The sequence below is a fragment of the Clinocottus analis genome, unplaced genomic scaffold, assembly GCF_023055335.1.
Source record: "Clinocottus analis isolate CAN_PGR_092001 unplaced genomic scaffold, fCliAna1.0.p SCAF_17, whole genome shotgun sequence".
Classification (NCBI taxonomy): Eukaryota; Metazoa; Chordata; class Actinopteri; order Perciformes; family Cottidae; genus Clinocottus; species Clinocottus analis.
The window spans coordinates 3,178,623-3,195,686 of NW_027175898.1; the positions used below are offsets into that span (position 1 = coordinate 3,178,623).

At 43.5% G+C, this 17,064-nt stretch overlaps 1 protein-coding gene across 2 annotated transcripts in view; it reads left to right on the plus strand.

Moving 5' to 3' along the window:
* Positions 1-2,708: 2,708 nt before the first annotated feature.
* Positions 2,709-17,064, plus strand: part of sntg2 (syntrophin, gamma 2) — a 70,529-nt gene continuing 56,173 nt past the window's right edge. For both annotated transcript variants that reach the window (XM_068579825.1, XM_068579826.1), the window contains exon 1: positions 2,709-3,236. In XM_068579825.1, coding sequence (XP_068435926.1) covers positions 3,168-3,236 — 69 coding nt within the window. In that variant the 5' untranslated portion in view covers positions 2,709-3,167. The remainder of the gene's footprint in view (positions 3,237-17,064) is intronic.

The window sequence follows — 17,064 nt, forward strand, 5'->3', positions numbered from 1 at the left end:
TACGCCCAAACACCATCAACAAGACGAGGCTGGAAGCAGCCGGAAGGACTCCATCCAACATTCACAATGTACTTTGAAACGAGGGTAAGCATCTTGTGGACGTGATTTAATGTCAAAGATGAAATGCAAAGTGTGCCCGCTGTGGGTTTTGACCGTGGTGACCTGATGAATACAGTATAAACCGTGAAGCGCAGACAGACGGAGAGAATGCGAGAAATAAAAGACCTCAGGCTGAACTTTTGGGGAACCCGGCCCCTCTCATTGTCTGCAGGGGATTACTGCGTGATGAGTTTTCAATTTGATCAGAAAAGGTTGTACAGTAGGCCACGGGAAAGATAGAAGCTGAAGCAAAGTACGCCGGCGCACTTAAAGCCCAGCAAATAATTCTGCCACGGGCGCAAAAGCCTGTGTTAAGATATGAAAGGATTAAAGCAGAAGTTCCACCTAAATTCACTCACACATCTGGTTTCACTTATTGAAAAGTTTTTGGGGGGGAAATGCAAAGCCTTATCAACATTTCAAAGTTTTCATTACCTGCTTCCTCCGGGGCCGAAGTTCAGTTTTAGTGGCCTCCTTTAGATGATCGCGAACACTTTACCGGGACCAAGGAGGGTCAAGAATATTGGCCGAATTCTGCAGAAACTGGCCCGGCGACCGCTTGACCGCACCGTTGATTTATGCTGAAGACCTGAGAACTACGTGGAGGGTTTGATATGTAAAGCGCAACGCCTGAAAAGTGAGCTATTTAAAAAATAATACCAGGGAAAGAAAAGTCACTTTGAAGCGTTCGCACAAGGTTTTCAAAGCCTCTAACAAGTTAGAGATGCAAGAGAGAGATGGAGCTTCAAAAATGACTGATTGATGGTCGGACATATGGAGGCCTGCTTCTTTCAGCACAGTGCAGCTGAAACCAGACATCAGAACCACATCAATCCAGAACTTCCTCTGCACCTTTCGCGATGACTCATTCATGTTCAAAAGTTTCACTTCTGGAAATGTTGGAGGGAATACAAACCTCTTATCACCTCATGAAAGTTTGTGCGACTTATCTCAAACTATATACGGGCAACAATTAATAAAAGACAGATTATCAGAAGGTGCAAAAGGAGATTTCATAGTTCTGGAGACACTCGGGATGAAGGGACTCCAAAGCCAAAGAGGTTCCTCTGGGTTTTGACTGTATAATTATATGCAAAGAGGTATATGTATATGGAGATATTACTGTCTGGGAATCATGGCACTATTAGAAAATGTGTGATTTGTTCAATTGAACAAATCATGCATTGTAAATGGGTAGTTTTGGGGGGAATAATGCTGATCCGCTTTGCCTAGAAGCCTTGGATGAGAGGTTTGATACCATCCTCCTATGCGCTGAAGATGATACTACACAGCCAGCTGCTGGTTAGCTTAGCTTAGCTTAGCATCGAGACTGGAAACAGGTGGAAGCAGCTCGCATGGCCCTAGAAGAAATCAGCCTCAAAGCCTGATGGGGGTATTATAAGCTCTAAAAATAGAAGCCAAGCTGAATGCATTCAAAGAAACACTTGCAGGGTTGTGTTACCAGAGCAACGTTAATTTCTGTTTGAAGATTAGTGAAGTTTGAGCAAGATACACAAGCACTATGAGTGGAAGAGGCCTTTTTCTTATAGTGAGCATTATAGGACACATTAGTTTTCTTCGGCGTATTTATGAGCTTCTGTATTTTTGATCATCCCTTTAAGTTTTGCTCCATAACTTTATGTTTTCCTTGCCTCCTCTCACACCGAGGCTGTGATTTTGTATTTATTTTTTTTTTTACCTCTAGAAGTGTTTACCCAACTAAAACTGAAGGCTGCAGACTGAAATCCACAGGGACTGCTATATCTGCCAACAATAAGTTAGTGGGAGATCAATTTAGCCCGAAATCCTGCAACGGCGTTCACGCGCCATCTCATCAGATTCTCGCGGAGGAATATCGAGTGCGACGCCTGTCATCGAAGTTCCAACGCGAGAGAGGAGCGCCGCTAACGGTCCCACCTTCTCCAAGCCTCTGATGATACCTTTTCATGCTCTGCGGTGACAGCGGCGTGCTGTAATAGCACGCTGTCCATCATCGTTATAGCCTCCCAGGTGCACACACGAGGCCCTAATCCTGATCATTTAAAAGAAGAAAAAAAAAAGAGAAAACGTCAGCAGAAGTCTGTCACAGATTACTGACTTGCAATCATACAAAGTCAACCCATGCTCTCAGGTGCTGTGTGCACTTAGGCGTTGGAGAGTCTCTATTTATAACCGTATTGCTCCTGACAGAGTGACGCTTATTGGAAAACATCTGTCCCCCTCCCCCTTCCTCCAGGGGCCAGATGTGAGGACTCAGTGGGGACTGACTCACCCAAATCATCATCTCTGACCCATCTCCTCTCCCCTGAGCAATCCAGCAAGGGCAATTCATTTGGGCCGGTGCCCGTGAAGGTTTGACATGCTGCAGGGGGGAAGCTGGCACACAGCTCCGGCTCTATTGATTTACATGCTGTTGTTTTGTATCTCTGTGGTGTTTAAAAAATAAAAATAAAAATAAAAATGATGCCAGGGCAGAATCTCAAGACAAATTGCACTGATTGACAGTGACACAGCCAGCCACTACTGTCAGCCTACAGACAGCATGCATTTACACACACACACACACACGCACTTGATTTATGCGGATTTTAACTGGCACAATGAGCTCGGGGTGCGTGAGCACGGGAACGGGTTAATGTCCTGTGGTTTGACCAAAGGGTTTGACGCAGGAATGGTTAATAGGACAGCAGCAGGTGGAGACATGCAGACTGACGAGCAGCAGCAGCAGAGGAGCCACTGCGCGCTGACAGTCGGGGCTGAGCCGCGGAGGAGACACGCAGCCACTGCCCGTCACTTGTGTGCCCCATGCAGCAGGCAACAGTCATTTTATTGCAGGATTTAGGCACCTTTATTTATAGATATATTTTTTAAAAAAAGGAAGAAAATATTATTTAGAAAATTAAAAAAAAAAAAGAGGCAGATACAGCTTCCAGGCATGGTTTCTCCGTCTGCCTCTGTCGTCGAACGGGACGCCGGTGAATAACACGTCACCTGCCGGGTGGAGGACTTGAGCAACTCTCGTGGAAGTCAGCGGACAAGAGAGCGAGCGTGTTTCTGTCTAATGGGAAATGAATGTGACCGGGAAGCAGCAACCTGAGCTGATCGAGCGACCCGCCAGCCTTTCGGTTACAACTTTGGCAAGTACAAAAGCTGTTCACGAGGGCGGAATAGCAGCGACTGAGAGGTGTAGCGGGGCAGGTGCCGAGAGCATGCGCCCCGTTTCATCTGGAGGGAGGGAACACCAGACTACCTTGAGAAACCAGACTCTTTAGTGGTTCGCTGCTTTTAAATACTTGTTGTTGGCTAGAGGGCTTCGATACGAAACTCTTCCCCACACACATTACAGCGTTGACACATTTCGGCGATCATTTAGCAAAGTGTGGTGCTCGTGCTCGTACAAACGTCTAACTTTTACCATTAAGGTTCCTCAGTCAATGTTACTCCTCCATGCAAACGCCGTAGGTCACCCGGGGCGGGAACGACTTCTGTGTGCGTTGCTGAAAACCTTGCAAACGCATTTCATTGAAATACTGCAGTGCCTGCTTTATTATTTAACAGTACGTGTATGCCGAATTCACCGGAGGACTATTCTCAATGACCACAGTCCCTCTTTCCTTCTGTGCGACGCGTGTAATTTCACCGATAAGCAGGTACACGTTAAACTTCCGGATATGCAAGTGCAGGCTGGTGTGACGTTCCTCGCGAGGAAACGGTGCTTTTTTTGGGGTTGATTTTTTTTTTTTTTTTCTTCTATCAGCTGTGGGTTGTCAGGTTACAGCAGGTGTGCTATACATACACTCAAACACTCAAACATAACTATTGCAACTTAGCATGATGTTGTCGTTCCTTTGACATCAATTGTAAGAGATTTTTTTGATTGCCATGTCGCCCATTGCTCCAGATATAGCCTGTAATCAGCATCCAGTTAGAGTGAATGCCAGATTACTGCATGCCTGGCTGGTTGAGCATCAATTATATCATGCCTTTTTACCATTATTTTCTTTTGTCAGACACAGACGTGTATGGAGCTGAGCTTCCTTTCCTCAAGGCTTCATATTTAATTGGGCATTGTGGTTTAGGCTACTTCAACCAGAACATAAATAATCATTCTTTATTTTTAAAAACAGCGGTTCATATTATCTGTGTGGGCTGTTAAAAGCAAGACAAACAACACTGATTACATATTGCGTATGTCTAAAAGTGAACCAATCATAATATAATCAGAACGGGTAAAAATGAGATATTTCAGTTCAATCTGTCTGAGTCTTTGCAGAATGTGTTTGTTTGTTTTTTTTTTACATTTTTTAATGAAAAGTAGGAATTCATGCTCTCATCTTCTTCATGGCTAAACATGACACACCATTTAATGTGTTGCGTGGTAGCCGGTCTTCCAGCACTAGACACATGGCACCTTTCATTTCATCGGCCCCGGGGTCCCTCTTTTGTAGGGCACTTTCTGGTCACCAAGCATTCCCTTTTAAAACCGGATACCTGAGCCTGGAGGGACAAACGTCTGTGGCTTAATTCTGCTGGTAGAGGGTGCCCAAATGTCGCTTACCACTGAGTGATGGCTAAAATAACACGGCACGCAGAGTTTCCTGTTGAAACGGGCTCTCCCACAAACACAGTAATGCCTGCAACGCTCTCGCAGCATCGTGCAGACATCTGATCACCTTGCGGGTTAACACGTTGTATTGATCGTGCTTCAACAGGAAGGGAACTGAAGATCGTGCAGGCCTTCAAACAGTTGTTACGAAACACTTGCCAGTAGCCATCAAATCGAATTCGGCAAACCTGAAGCGGCTCGCCGGCTGGCTTTGTGATGCTCTCATCGGAGGCTTGTGCTGAAGGCCCGTTTTGGTGTTTGAAGGTTGTTCCAGCCGTCGTCTGGATACAGTAGTAGACGGTCCAAACACGAGCAGGACGGCCGGCGTCGGCAGCGAGTCTGGTTGTGTGTTTTGATTGCAGGTCATGGTGTGTTGGCGCTGTGACGGCGAGGAGGCGTTTGCAGGATGTTTACCAGATTCCCCATGTTAGCAGACGTCTCCATCCCTGTTTGCGTTTTGCTCATTACATGAGGGCTTTACACTTCATGTAATTCTCTTCTAGATTGTAAATACAAAGTGTGTGTGTGTGTGTATGCGTGTGTGTGTATGTGTGTGTGTGGTTTATTTACCGAATTGGCTGAATAAATGTCTGAGCGAGCTGCAAAAACTTGTCCACGATATGAAAATGGCATTTCAAAATTGTAATTGCATTTCACCCAATTCTGTCCAATCGGGCAACTTTTCATTTAGTTTGGTGGGTCAAAATAATTTGGGCAACTTTTTCGTCTCGTTTGGGCGTCGTCCGCTGACACAAAAGCTCCTCCGTGGTTCTTCCTCCTCATGCGAGTAGTTGATCTGAGAGCGACCGAGTCCAATGAGCTCAGCAGGCTCAGCTCGATACCCGACGATCATCAAAACCAGAGAAGAAGTTGAAACTTCTTTCCTATTCCATATATTTCTTTGTCGTAGATGCAAGACATGTAAAAGCTTACAACTGTTCCTAAGCACGGTTTGTCGAATAGACTTGTTTTATCCCATTTTATGGCTTCTATTGAACCATTTTCATTCGTGCAACCGCAGATTTGAGTGAATGAGTCTGAAATGAATATTCAAAATGACGCTACTCAGTGACGATTAGGATGGTTGCACACTATAGACTTCGGTACAGCTTCCTATTGTCTGGGAACACTGTATTCTCCTTTTCTTTTCTTTTATTTAGTGATGACGCGTACGTTAAAATCTTGTGTTTCTGCACGTTTGATCTTGGTGTGAAACTCAAGCTTATTGAAACATTTGTTTCCTGTAGTTCAGTGCGGGGATGATGTACTTTTGTCAGCCAAACAGGAAGTTGGTGTCGCTCTGATTCTCTAGACAAAAAGCCCAATGAGTTTTTTTCATTGGACACAAGTTTATGATAATTGCACGTGTTTGTTCAGCAAGATAATCTTCACAAATGGAAAGCACTGCTGTGCATCTTGAAGCGTGAACGCAATCGACTGAAGTACAAAGCTAACGTGCTGTCGACGGACGGCACCGCGAGACGGACCACAGTAAGCGCTTATTATAGGACACGTAAAAGCTTCTAAACTCAAGAGAGGGACCCATTTTATATCGTAGAAGAAAACGTTAAAGTCTTTTTATCTTGGGTTCCTCCACAGATATTATTTCAGGCATCAAAACCAAAAAAAAGATGATTGACGAGGTAACCGGAAGTGCAAAAAAGCAGACTCATTTCCATGTTTTCCATCTCATTCCTGCAGCACTCTATTCAACACTTTATCAAATGCAATCTGTCTGGAAAGTAAGCGTGACAACTTCCTCTGAGCAAATATACACAACGGTACTGACACTAAAATGCTTCCGATGATGGATAACCATTCCCACGCTGCAGTGCAGGATTGCACTGGCTGTTGGTGTAATTATTTCGTTGGTCAATAGAACTTTTACAGAGTGAACAAGTGGCAAAGACAGCTGGGATCACCAGAAATGGGATTAAACGCAGTGTGATTATGGGATAATCAAACCCATGTCCTTTCCTCAAGGCGGGATAAAATAATGTGACATGCATGTCATATAAAATTTCCGAACCCCCCCCCTGTGGTCACACGCCTGACGGTCTCTTGGCAAGAGCCGCAGAGGCCTAATTATACCCCAGTGGAGTGTGAAAGTCGACGCTTTTGTATTCAGGAAGTCAATCATATTTTAACCAAATCACTTCTGCTGGAGCATGAACACGATTTCCCTTTTATAACTTTTTCATTTTCCCAGAGACAGTCAGGTAATTGGAAATTACACAAAACAATCAGACCTTATTATTGTCAAATATATAAAAAATGTCAGTTTCCAAAAAAAAAAAAGAAAAGAAAAGAAGGTCATACGTCTCTTCAGTGTCTGAACAATATTCAATTTTAGTCCTCATCATTGGAGTCGGTCCTTCAAAGAGGAACGGTGTAATTTAATGACCTAGATTAAGAATGGAAACGCTTTCCCCCTTTTGCTATATTAAATATTTCTGCACACAACTTTATATATATATATATTTATATATATAGTATGCATATCTAGATATATAGTATGCATATCTAGATATAGTATGCATATTTAGATATAATTTCCTGTCAGATGGTTTCATTTTTCAAGGCATGAGAGCTAATGACAGGAACTCAAGGAACCCATGAGAGTTGTGGAAAGGGCCAAAGGGCAGACTCCAGTGTTACATCATGAATTACGCTTTTTTATTTTTTATTTTTAAAGCTCGTAATTAGTCCCCGTAGGAAGTGCAAAGTTACATATATAATACAGTGTTATGCACGCTCATCTTTCATAAGTCAGCCACAAAAGCAGGCTGTTATTAAAGCTTTAATTAGGCGTTTTCAATTTTTAAAGTGTCGAGAGCACACGTTGTCATAAATCCTGATCCGTCGAAAACAAGTTGCGCCGTCACTGCTCCAAACCTTTCTTGAAATGTTTCCCCAGTAAATAAAAGGAAAGTCGTCCTCTGCATTATTAATACCCACAGCGTTTCATTAGCATTCTTATTTAGAGTCGAGGCAGGGACTTTATGCATTTTAATGTTCCCGTTCATTTCCAAGTGAGACTCAAAGAAATCCACCTTACCTCGTTACCAGCCGGTAGTGGCTTTTCTTCCCACTTATGATCAAAAAGAAAGAAAGAAGAAAAGCCCCCCCCCCCCCCGCCCCAAAAAAAGAGGCAACGGTTTATTTTTCGTCCTTGAAATGGGAATAAACGAATGTCGGAAATATTCACAGATTGTCCCAGATTGGTTCCTCAAAAACCTCCACTCGCCCCAAATGACTCCTCCCACAGCGCCAGCATGAGAACACCCAATCCCCGCTCATGCATAACTCCCAACTGTTGCGCCATTGATGGTGACGGTGTGTGTCTGCGTTTGTGTTGTTTGTATCATAGCGAGGGGGGGGGGGGGGGAGGAAGACACCAGCGTCACACTCGAACATCCAAATAAATCAAAAGGTACTGTTTCAGACCAGTTTTCCCCTTGTCTACTAATTTCCTTTATCTATTCCCTCGCGCTCGCGCAACCACGTGCCGTAATCTCCCACGGATTTTGGGGGGAATTTGCGGCGATCGCGTAGTCTGCCGCGCTGCTGTTTGAGCGCCGCGGCTCTCCGAGGCGAGCCTGTTCAAACAATGAATATATACAGTGGAGAGGAAACGCATCAAGTGGCTTTGATTTCCCACGGAGGCACTCCGGGGGGAGGATTGAAGCGGGATGATTTCTGTGAGCTCTGTGCATACGAGTCCTTTCCAGGATATTGACACACAGCCAGGCTCTGCACACAGTGGCTCGACTGATACATAGGGATGTGATCTCCAGTGCGTATGTACGATGTTATACCGGCGGGGCAACTTCACCCAGGATTGGGGACATGGAAAACATCAAACGGGCACGTTTCCCATGAAGCAGGGGCGTAAATCGAGTGCGGCGGCTTTCGCGGGCCCGCGGGATGACGAGGAGGAGGAGGGGTGGGGGGGGGGGGCACAGAGCGAGCAGACGCTCAAAGTGTGTTGAGCGAACGGAAGGGATCAGTTCAATAAGTTGCTGCCATTTGCTGTACGTGCCCTCCAAAAGGGAAACCCACCTCAGTCATGTTTTGCATCTTGTGCTTGAAGTCAAAAGCGGTTTTCCAACAACAATATTTGCTTGATCTACTTGAACTATTTGTAATCCATAAGAAATGTTGACGAGCATGAACTTTTGTCGAGTCTCTACTGGTCATGTGACGAGACGATACGACGGATAACTTGACCTGATAGCTTCCTCTTCGACCTCCACTTTCCCAATTCAACAGCACGGGTAACTGCAAAAGGGACTGTACAATCCAACACATTGTTAATATAATGTATGATGTGTGTGTGTGTCCTCCAGCACTAGTAACTAGCGTGTACCAGTACCCGTCACGATGGTGTGCACTGGAACCCGTCGAAACTCCCTCGCTGCACCGCCGCAGAGACTTCATCACACACAATTGCTTGTGTGTCTAGATTTTCTTATTGTTCAGAAAAGTGTTAGAGACTGTGAGATGATTTATGATTATTGGAGGAAATGATGGTTTTTACATCATTATTTAAGACTTTATATGGTGTATTTATATCACCTGGAAGCCATTATCTGACCATTAACCGCTAACAACACCCTCAACATGTACCATCAGTGAAGCCCGGAGCAGTTCACCAAGGTCCATTGTTTAAAATGATTCTGTCCTAATAATTGCCTCCAGGACACTTCTGCAAGACGGGAGCCTCAGAGGGACAATTCCAGAGCATGGGAAAGTGGTTTGCTGCTGTGCTTCCACCAGACCTCCGGCAGGCCGTCTGATTAGAGCAGTTAGTCTTTGGCGCTGGAGTGCAGATGAAAAGGGTCGCATCCCATCGGCTGAACTCTCTCCAGGAGGGAGGACTTGTTATTAACCATTGTTATCTGCAGACCCCGTCCCATTGTTCCAGAGCTGCTGTAGAATTACCCTCTGCTTCCCATCTGGCTTTATTTTAATTTAAATAAGGAGTGCGGCCTCTTTTTAGCTCTTTCACTTATTGGGAGTGTTTTGTCTAGGTCTTTTGAGTTGATTGTAAATACCAAAGTGCTCCTGATTCTCCAGATAAAAGTTGTTCTTTTGGGTCCTCAAAAACTGTACATTGAATGATTACAATATGCTGTCTTGGTCTCCTACAAAAGTGCATTCACACAGAACTAAACTGCCCTTTGGTGGCAAAAAGTCAAACAGAAAAGTAATCCACGACCAATACGCCAACTCTTAATACCTAATTCCCGAGGCTGCTTCCCCAAAATACAAAATAGGTGCCAGGGCTTAACACACAGTGAGAGACAAAAAATACTTTAAGCTTTCAGTCCTGTCCTTTGTAATCATTTCATTCTGTCTTTAGGAAGCTATCAAAGTGTTATTGGAGTCTGAGAGATGACATTTTAATGAAGGGTCTCCCACTAATGTGTTAACTGGTAGTCGCTCCACCACGCTGCTCACGGCACGGTGACCTCTACGACCCGTCTGTGTTACCTCATACTAATCCTCATCGGCTGCTAACGTGGTGCTCAGGACACAGATGGAGTTGAACGCGTCAGCCTTGGACACTTTAGTGGAGAACCACTGAGAGAGGGCAAGCTCAATTCGTGGGACACAGGCACCTCATAGAGGCATGTCCACTTTTAATGGCGTAGAGGCACTTCTAGCGGCGCCTCTCTGTCATTAGTGGCATCTGCGCTGAGTACCGGACATGCCTCCGTGAGGTGCCGGCTCCTAACTGGAACCATTTGGGTGGAAGCATCAGGATTGATTTGATTCGGGAATCCGGCCAGCCGTCTTCAGCCAGCCAACAACGATCTGTCTTCCCGCGCATGATCGTGTTTCATTCAGAGTGAAGAGCGGCTTTTCGCTGGCTGCTCCGTCGTGGATGTGTTTGTGAGACAGCAGGTTGGACAATGAGGAGCGAGGGATCAATACGCTGCCGGCGCAGCTCGACAATGAAATATGTTCTTACCCATTTTAAATAGTATAAACGAAAAGGAATCAACCTGTGATGTCGGTCAGTCATTTTATATATATATATATATATATATATATATATATATATATATATATATATATATATATATATATATATATATATATATATATAGGCCTTTTTATTTTATATGAGGTTTTTGAATGAACCTTTGAAAGTCTGTCGCCTAATGACGGCATCATCCTGAAAAAAAAATCTGAAACCCAATTTGCTTTAAGGGATTAAATGGATTAAATGAGTCTTTCTTTTTTAATTCTTTTCGTATAGAACCACTGTAAAGGCTTTGGGGGGGATATATTGGCAGACTTCAATATTTGCATTGGTGTATGACCAGCTATAACTAATAATTATTGTGTTTTCTTGATCTTAGAGTCTGTTGCACCGCCATGTTTTTACCGGAGCGAGGGCCTTTCTTTGTTTGTTACCTGAAGGCCACCGTAGTTCTTCACCACGAGCTACATCTAAATCACTCTTATGAATGTAAGCAGTGTGGGCCTACCTTTTTGTGTGCGGTAAAGCAAACAGTTATTGACCTCCATAGGAGGTCGGTCGATCGCGTTTACGAATTTCTTTGACAATAACATTCCCATTGTACAGTTTAATACAATTTGTCGGCATCTCAAGTTTAAGCATAAATAGTAACACACGGGCGTTTTTATTGGCAGTGTGCTCATGCAGCTCTTGGGGCCGCTCTAGTTGCGAAACCAAGCTCATCAAGATGAACGTCTGAACAGTCTGATCAACTCAGAACAGAGACCAGCGGTTGATCCTTCCTGTCTGGAGGTTTGCAAACATGTGAGTGAAATAGAGACATTTCTACAGGAGTCAAGAGGACGCGAGTCTGAGCCGAGTGGAGCTGTCCATGGTGCTGAAAAGGGAGGCTTTGATTCTGGCATGTCACATTAGCCTTTAAGCATTTGGTTTTGTTGTGTATGAATACATCTGAACAAGGCAAGAGAGTGAATGGTCGCTACTTGATCAATTAAAACGAATGGATTATAATAGTCCATAAAGTTGGTTGTGTTCCTAGATTACCTCAGTCCCTACATTCCTCACGTGAGCCTCTCCAGCAGTCTGACTGCATCAAGGATGCAGATAAGTGTTGTGTATTACTCTTAAAAGGAACATATCATTTTTGAATAATGAATTGAATTTATTACCTGTCAGCAGTATCTGCAGCTTCTGAGCGTCTGCAAGACCTCTGATCTGTTTGTTTACTTCCTGGTTGAACGAATGTGATTGGCAGACTTCAGTCAGGTGACACTCTGACTGGCTGGTGGCGTGCTACTCCCTGCTTATTAAATGCAAGTTTAGTTTTCATACAACTATGATCGTCTTGAGACTGGAAACAAATGGGAATGTGTTCTGAAAAGAAATATTTACTGAAGCTAGTATTTATAAAAATATCCAAAAAGGCTTCATTTGCGTATAAAAATAGCAATTTTTCATCTTTTCATCTTTTTTTACTACTCTGCATGTATTAACTTAATGTCATATATGTCATCATTTTATATATATATATAGATATATATATATATATAGATATATATATATAGATATATATATATATATAGATATATAGATATATATATATAGATATATATATATATATATATATATATATATATATATATATATATATATATATATATATAATGTAATCCTGTTCAGAGATGTTTTTAAAATGGCGCAGACGCTTGCTGGTGGAACCTTTCTGAAGGCTCTGCTTGAACTGTGACCTCGGTGTGCGTCTCTGAGTGTCGAGCGCTCGGCTGTCTGCTGCAGGTTTACCCAGCATGCCGAGTCGTAAGCTCCCGCTGTTTTCAGAAACACATTAAAAACAGCTTAAGTGCAGACATGCTGATGCATTGATGACTATAATCCGTCACTGTAAATGAGATGACTGTTGACTTTCCTCTCGTACAACTTAATAAAAACACAACTTTGTAAGAATCACTCCGGTGGTGTTTGAAGGAGGTCTGTTCCGCTGTAACTGAACGTGCACAGAGACAGTTTTGTCACGTTTCATCTGCCCCTTCGCTGTGCGAGTGTGTCCTGATGGAAAGATGGTAAAAAAAAAAAAAAAAAACCTTCACTAAATGTGGATATCAGCAGCGAGGTAACGCCATGTGTGGCCAAAGCGGTTTCATTTAAAATGATCCCAAAGAATCCATTCATATTTTTGAACCTTTTTAACTTTGAAAGCTGCCGGGCAACATCGCCTATTGGTGCACACACACGAGAGATATCTTTGCCACAGTTTGATACGATTTTTATAACGTGCATATTTGCAAATTTTGGGCAAAAAAATGCAGGCTCACAGTTTGCAAAATATATGTGCTTGAAATTGCTTCTTATCCATCTATTTCTGATAGCTGTTCTTAACACAGCAAATACTTTGTTTATGTGCAGCTTTAGCTCTCCGCTTGAAGTTCTAAGATGATTAATGATGAAAAACTCCCTAAACTTTCTGAAAATGAATCCCACGCAATGTGAGATGACAACTCAACAGGTTTAACTTTAGAACTCAGGATCCACGGCTATTTTCGCTGCTGACACAACACTGCAGTGAGAATTTACTTTTTGAAGGTTTGGTTCTCACCTTCTACTCCATTTTAATGTGAATATCTTTAAACCTTCATATATATATATATATATATATATATATATATATATATATATATATATATTTCATACTCATCACAAACCTCTAGGTGTAAATTAACGTGCTTTTATTACAGTCAGGTCTGCAGCCAGACAGAGAACATTGGGAGTGATGTCTTGCTGTGGCTTCGAGACGGTTTCGCTCGACTTAACTTGTGACTCATGGCTGAAACGCTCTAAAATCCTCGGTGAGGGGTTTGTGAAACAAAAACTGAACTGATGGAGCTATAGTGTGACGCTTCGGAGAGGGCTGAAGCTGTCATGAAACTAGATGATTTTTCCTGCTATCGTGTACTGTGCAGGTTTGATGACGGACGTTATCGGATTGATCTCTGCAACAAAAAGTGTGTGTGTCTGAGCCATGGCCGCTGGCTATATTTGTGTGACAGTGCTGTCCCTTGTGTGTGTCGCTCGACAGCTGAAGGTTATCGGTGTCTGAAAAGTTTTTCTTCCCCCCCCGTCGTCTTAAAAAGCGCAGTCAAACGTCAACCTGTCACGGAACAGGGAGCGGAGGTCGAGGACGCAGAAATGTCCACACATGCTCAGTCCCAACCCGTCAAATAGCGCCGCTCGGTGTCAATATACATGCTCGTTGGACGCATGAGTGTGCTTTTCAAAATAAGAGGATTAGGTTGAGGTAAGGAATGCGGATGTTAACTTGACTGCGAGCGACTCGCGTCACTGCTGTCACGACTGTGCAGTGTGCAGTATTGTATATATTTCAGAGAGGCCGAGATGTAACCTCATGTCCGATCAAAAGCAGTTAACCTTGACTCGGTTTGATCGGTCTGATACTCTTTTGAGCATTTTGGACGTGTGTTCTGTCACCTTCAAGTAAATAGGCAACATATATGTCATAAATAACATTAAAAAAAACATCTGCAACAACTGAAATTGAACTTTTTTTCCGGTTATGATGGTATTAGCAAGGAGACACCTTTTTTTAAAATAATTTCGGTCAAAAAGAAAGCTCTAGCGTCAGTTCAGTCAGAAGCCGGTAATGTATTCCTCATACATCAGCCAAACACTTCACACTCATTATTTACTTGCTGTCATTGTTCGGGGCTGTCAATCAGGACATCAGCGGGTCTCCTCCTCTCATCTCGCTGCCGTCTCTTTTCAAAAATGACTGTCGCGGATCCATCAGCTCATCATCCTCTCAGCCTCATCCGCACCACCGGGTCTGGACTCTGGATCCATCCTGCTGCTGATCAGTGCAGATGGCCCTCAATTACAAATCTCCCTGTAGAGTCCAAGTGCCAAAGACTCATCATTTATCATCACACATCTGTTAATAATGAACAATTATCCTTTCTTTATCTGACTAGTCTCTCCTGAGGGAGGGACTTGTCACTCTATAATTCAGTTTTTTTTCTAACTGCATCCTCGTACACAGAGTAACACCGGGGGCCACGACACGACAGGATATTCGTTTTTACAAACGGAGACTTGTCTCTAAATTGCACTACTACAAAACTAACTGAGACGGAAACGAGGCAGAGCGAGGCAGAGCGAGGCGGTGCAGCGCCACTTTTCACTTTCCACTTTCCAGATGACGAGCAAAGGTATTAAAACGTGTCTTCCAGGTAAAGGACTTGGCAGGTAGCCGCTGTAGGATTGGTTTAGCGGGGCAGCTGCTTCACATGCGGGCGTGAATAACACTTAATACAATCCAAGACGGACTGTATCGGAGAAAATACATCATCACTAATCATGTGTTTTATCAAAACAATTTCTGAGGTAAGAAAAAGGAACTGCAAGTAGACGAAACTAAAAAGAAACGTTGGCGACTCAGAGTTTTCTTGGAAAGGCCTGATTCAGGTGTACAGCCCTCGGCGGCTTCTCAATTACGGCCTCATCGACATCACTTTGCAGGTTTAAATTGGAAAACGTTGTTCGCTGCAGCTCATCAACTTAAACTCTAAAACAGCTAAAGTGAAACATTTGGCTGTTGTTGCCTCTTGTGTCTTGCTTTGTTGTGCATCAACACCGACAACCGAGCCGGGGCGAATAGACGCAAGAATGAATAGTTTTACACAGGTTTCATGCTGAGGAAAGAGAAAAGCTCAAGTTAAGGTAGACGGTTTGATTAAAGTGGTCCTCCAAGTTTTACTGATCTCCATTAAAAATATAAAAATTGAACGCCTATGAAATGAAGTGTTGTCTCCAGTGTTGGGAGGAAGTACTTTGACAATGTGTCAGACGCATTTAATGCTTCATGACGCCCGTCTCATTTACAGATTGTCGCTGCACGTTGTGAACATCAATGAGGCCGTCGCCAAAAACAGTTCCTTCCCTCTGAGGCGAAAGCTCTTCAGAGATCTAAATTGAATCTTCTGTGTTTAGTTATTTATAACGTTAGTTGGCTGCAAATGAAGTAGAAATCGAAGCACATTTACTAACGCGTTGAGGCTGAGAAAGAATTTCGCCTGCGCTGATAATAACAGCGCTATATGAGCTTTATTATCTTTGCTAGATTACGTCATTTATCCTAGTGTCCTCGATGAGCCTAATTGTTGGACGTTTATGTAAACACACAGGGCAAAAGGTCATGAAGTCCTAATGTAAAAATGATTGAAGTATGTCCATATATCCTACAATAAATTGATTAAAGTAAATATTTTTGAAATGCTTGATTGAACCCGGACTCCACTCTTTAAAGGCATGCTTAAAGATTGGGCTATAATACCAGTAGTACATTTTATTTGTACAGTGCTCTTTAAAGGCACTCATAGGCAGATTTAAATAAATGAGTTTTAAAAAGCGCCAAGTGATGGAGGAGGTCAGAGAGGTGTGAAGGGGAGCGGTGTGGAGGGCTTGCAGGTGAGGAGGAGGATCTTGAACTGGTTTCTGTGCTGTTTGTGGGGAAGTGAAGGTTTTGGAGGACGGGAGTCATGTGACCTCTGTAGGAGAGGAGACGGCAGCTGAGCTCTGGATGTGCTGGTGTAGGATGAGAGAAGGAGAGGGAGGTGCGGAGACGGGTGATGTTTTCACGATAAAAGAAGGCTTTTTTGTTGTTGTGCCTGACGTGGTGTCAAAGGAGAAGGTTGGCTCAAAGATGACTCCAAGGTTAACAGATGTGTGTGGACGCAGGAACACTGGCGCCATCGATGCAGACGGAGACGCGGTGGTGTGATTTGTTAAGTGATTTGTGGCCGATGATGACGATTTCAGATTTATTGCTGTTGAGTTTCAGAAAGTAGGTCTTTATGACGAGGAGCTGATGAAAGAGTCTTGTTTGTTCCAGCCGTTGAGATGTTTTAGCTTTGAAAAGAAGTGAACTTCCAGTTTTTTCCAGTGAACTTTGAAACTAACACGTCCCTGAACAGCATTTCTTCATCACCCCCCCCCCCCCCCCCACCCACTTCTCCCCAACCCCTCGCAAAAAACGCCTTCTGGTAAAAATGATCCACTGAGTAAACACTATGATTTTCTTCCACTTCAAGTGCGCCAAGCAAAGTGAAATCTACTCTGATGCACTTCTTTCAACTCTGTCTACTTTACCCTCTCCCACCGGAGCCACAACTGCGACGCCTCGGCACAAACACTGTAAACTGTTGCGAAGACGGTGGAGACAGTTTGCAGCCGCCGTCTCGCACAATTCAGAGGTGCGAGTGTTTCTAGAAAACATGACAAGTCTCTTGAACCTTGTCTGTTGCAACCCGATGGAAAGAAAACAGTGAGGTTTGCTCAG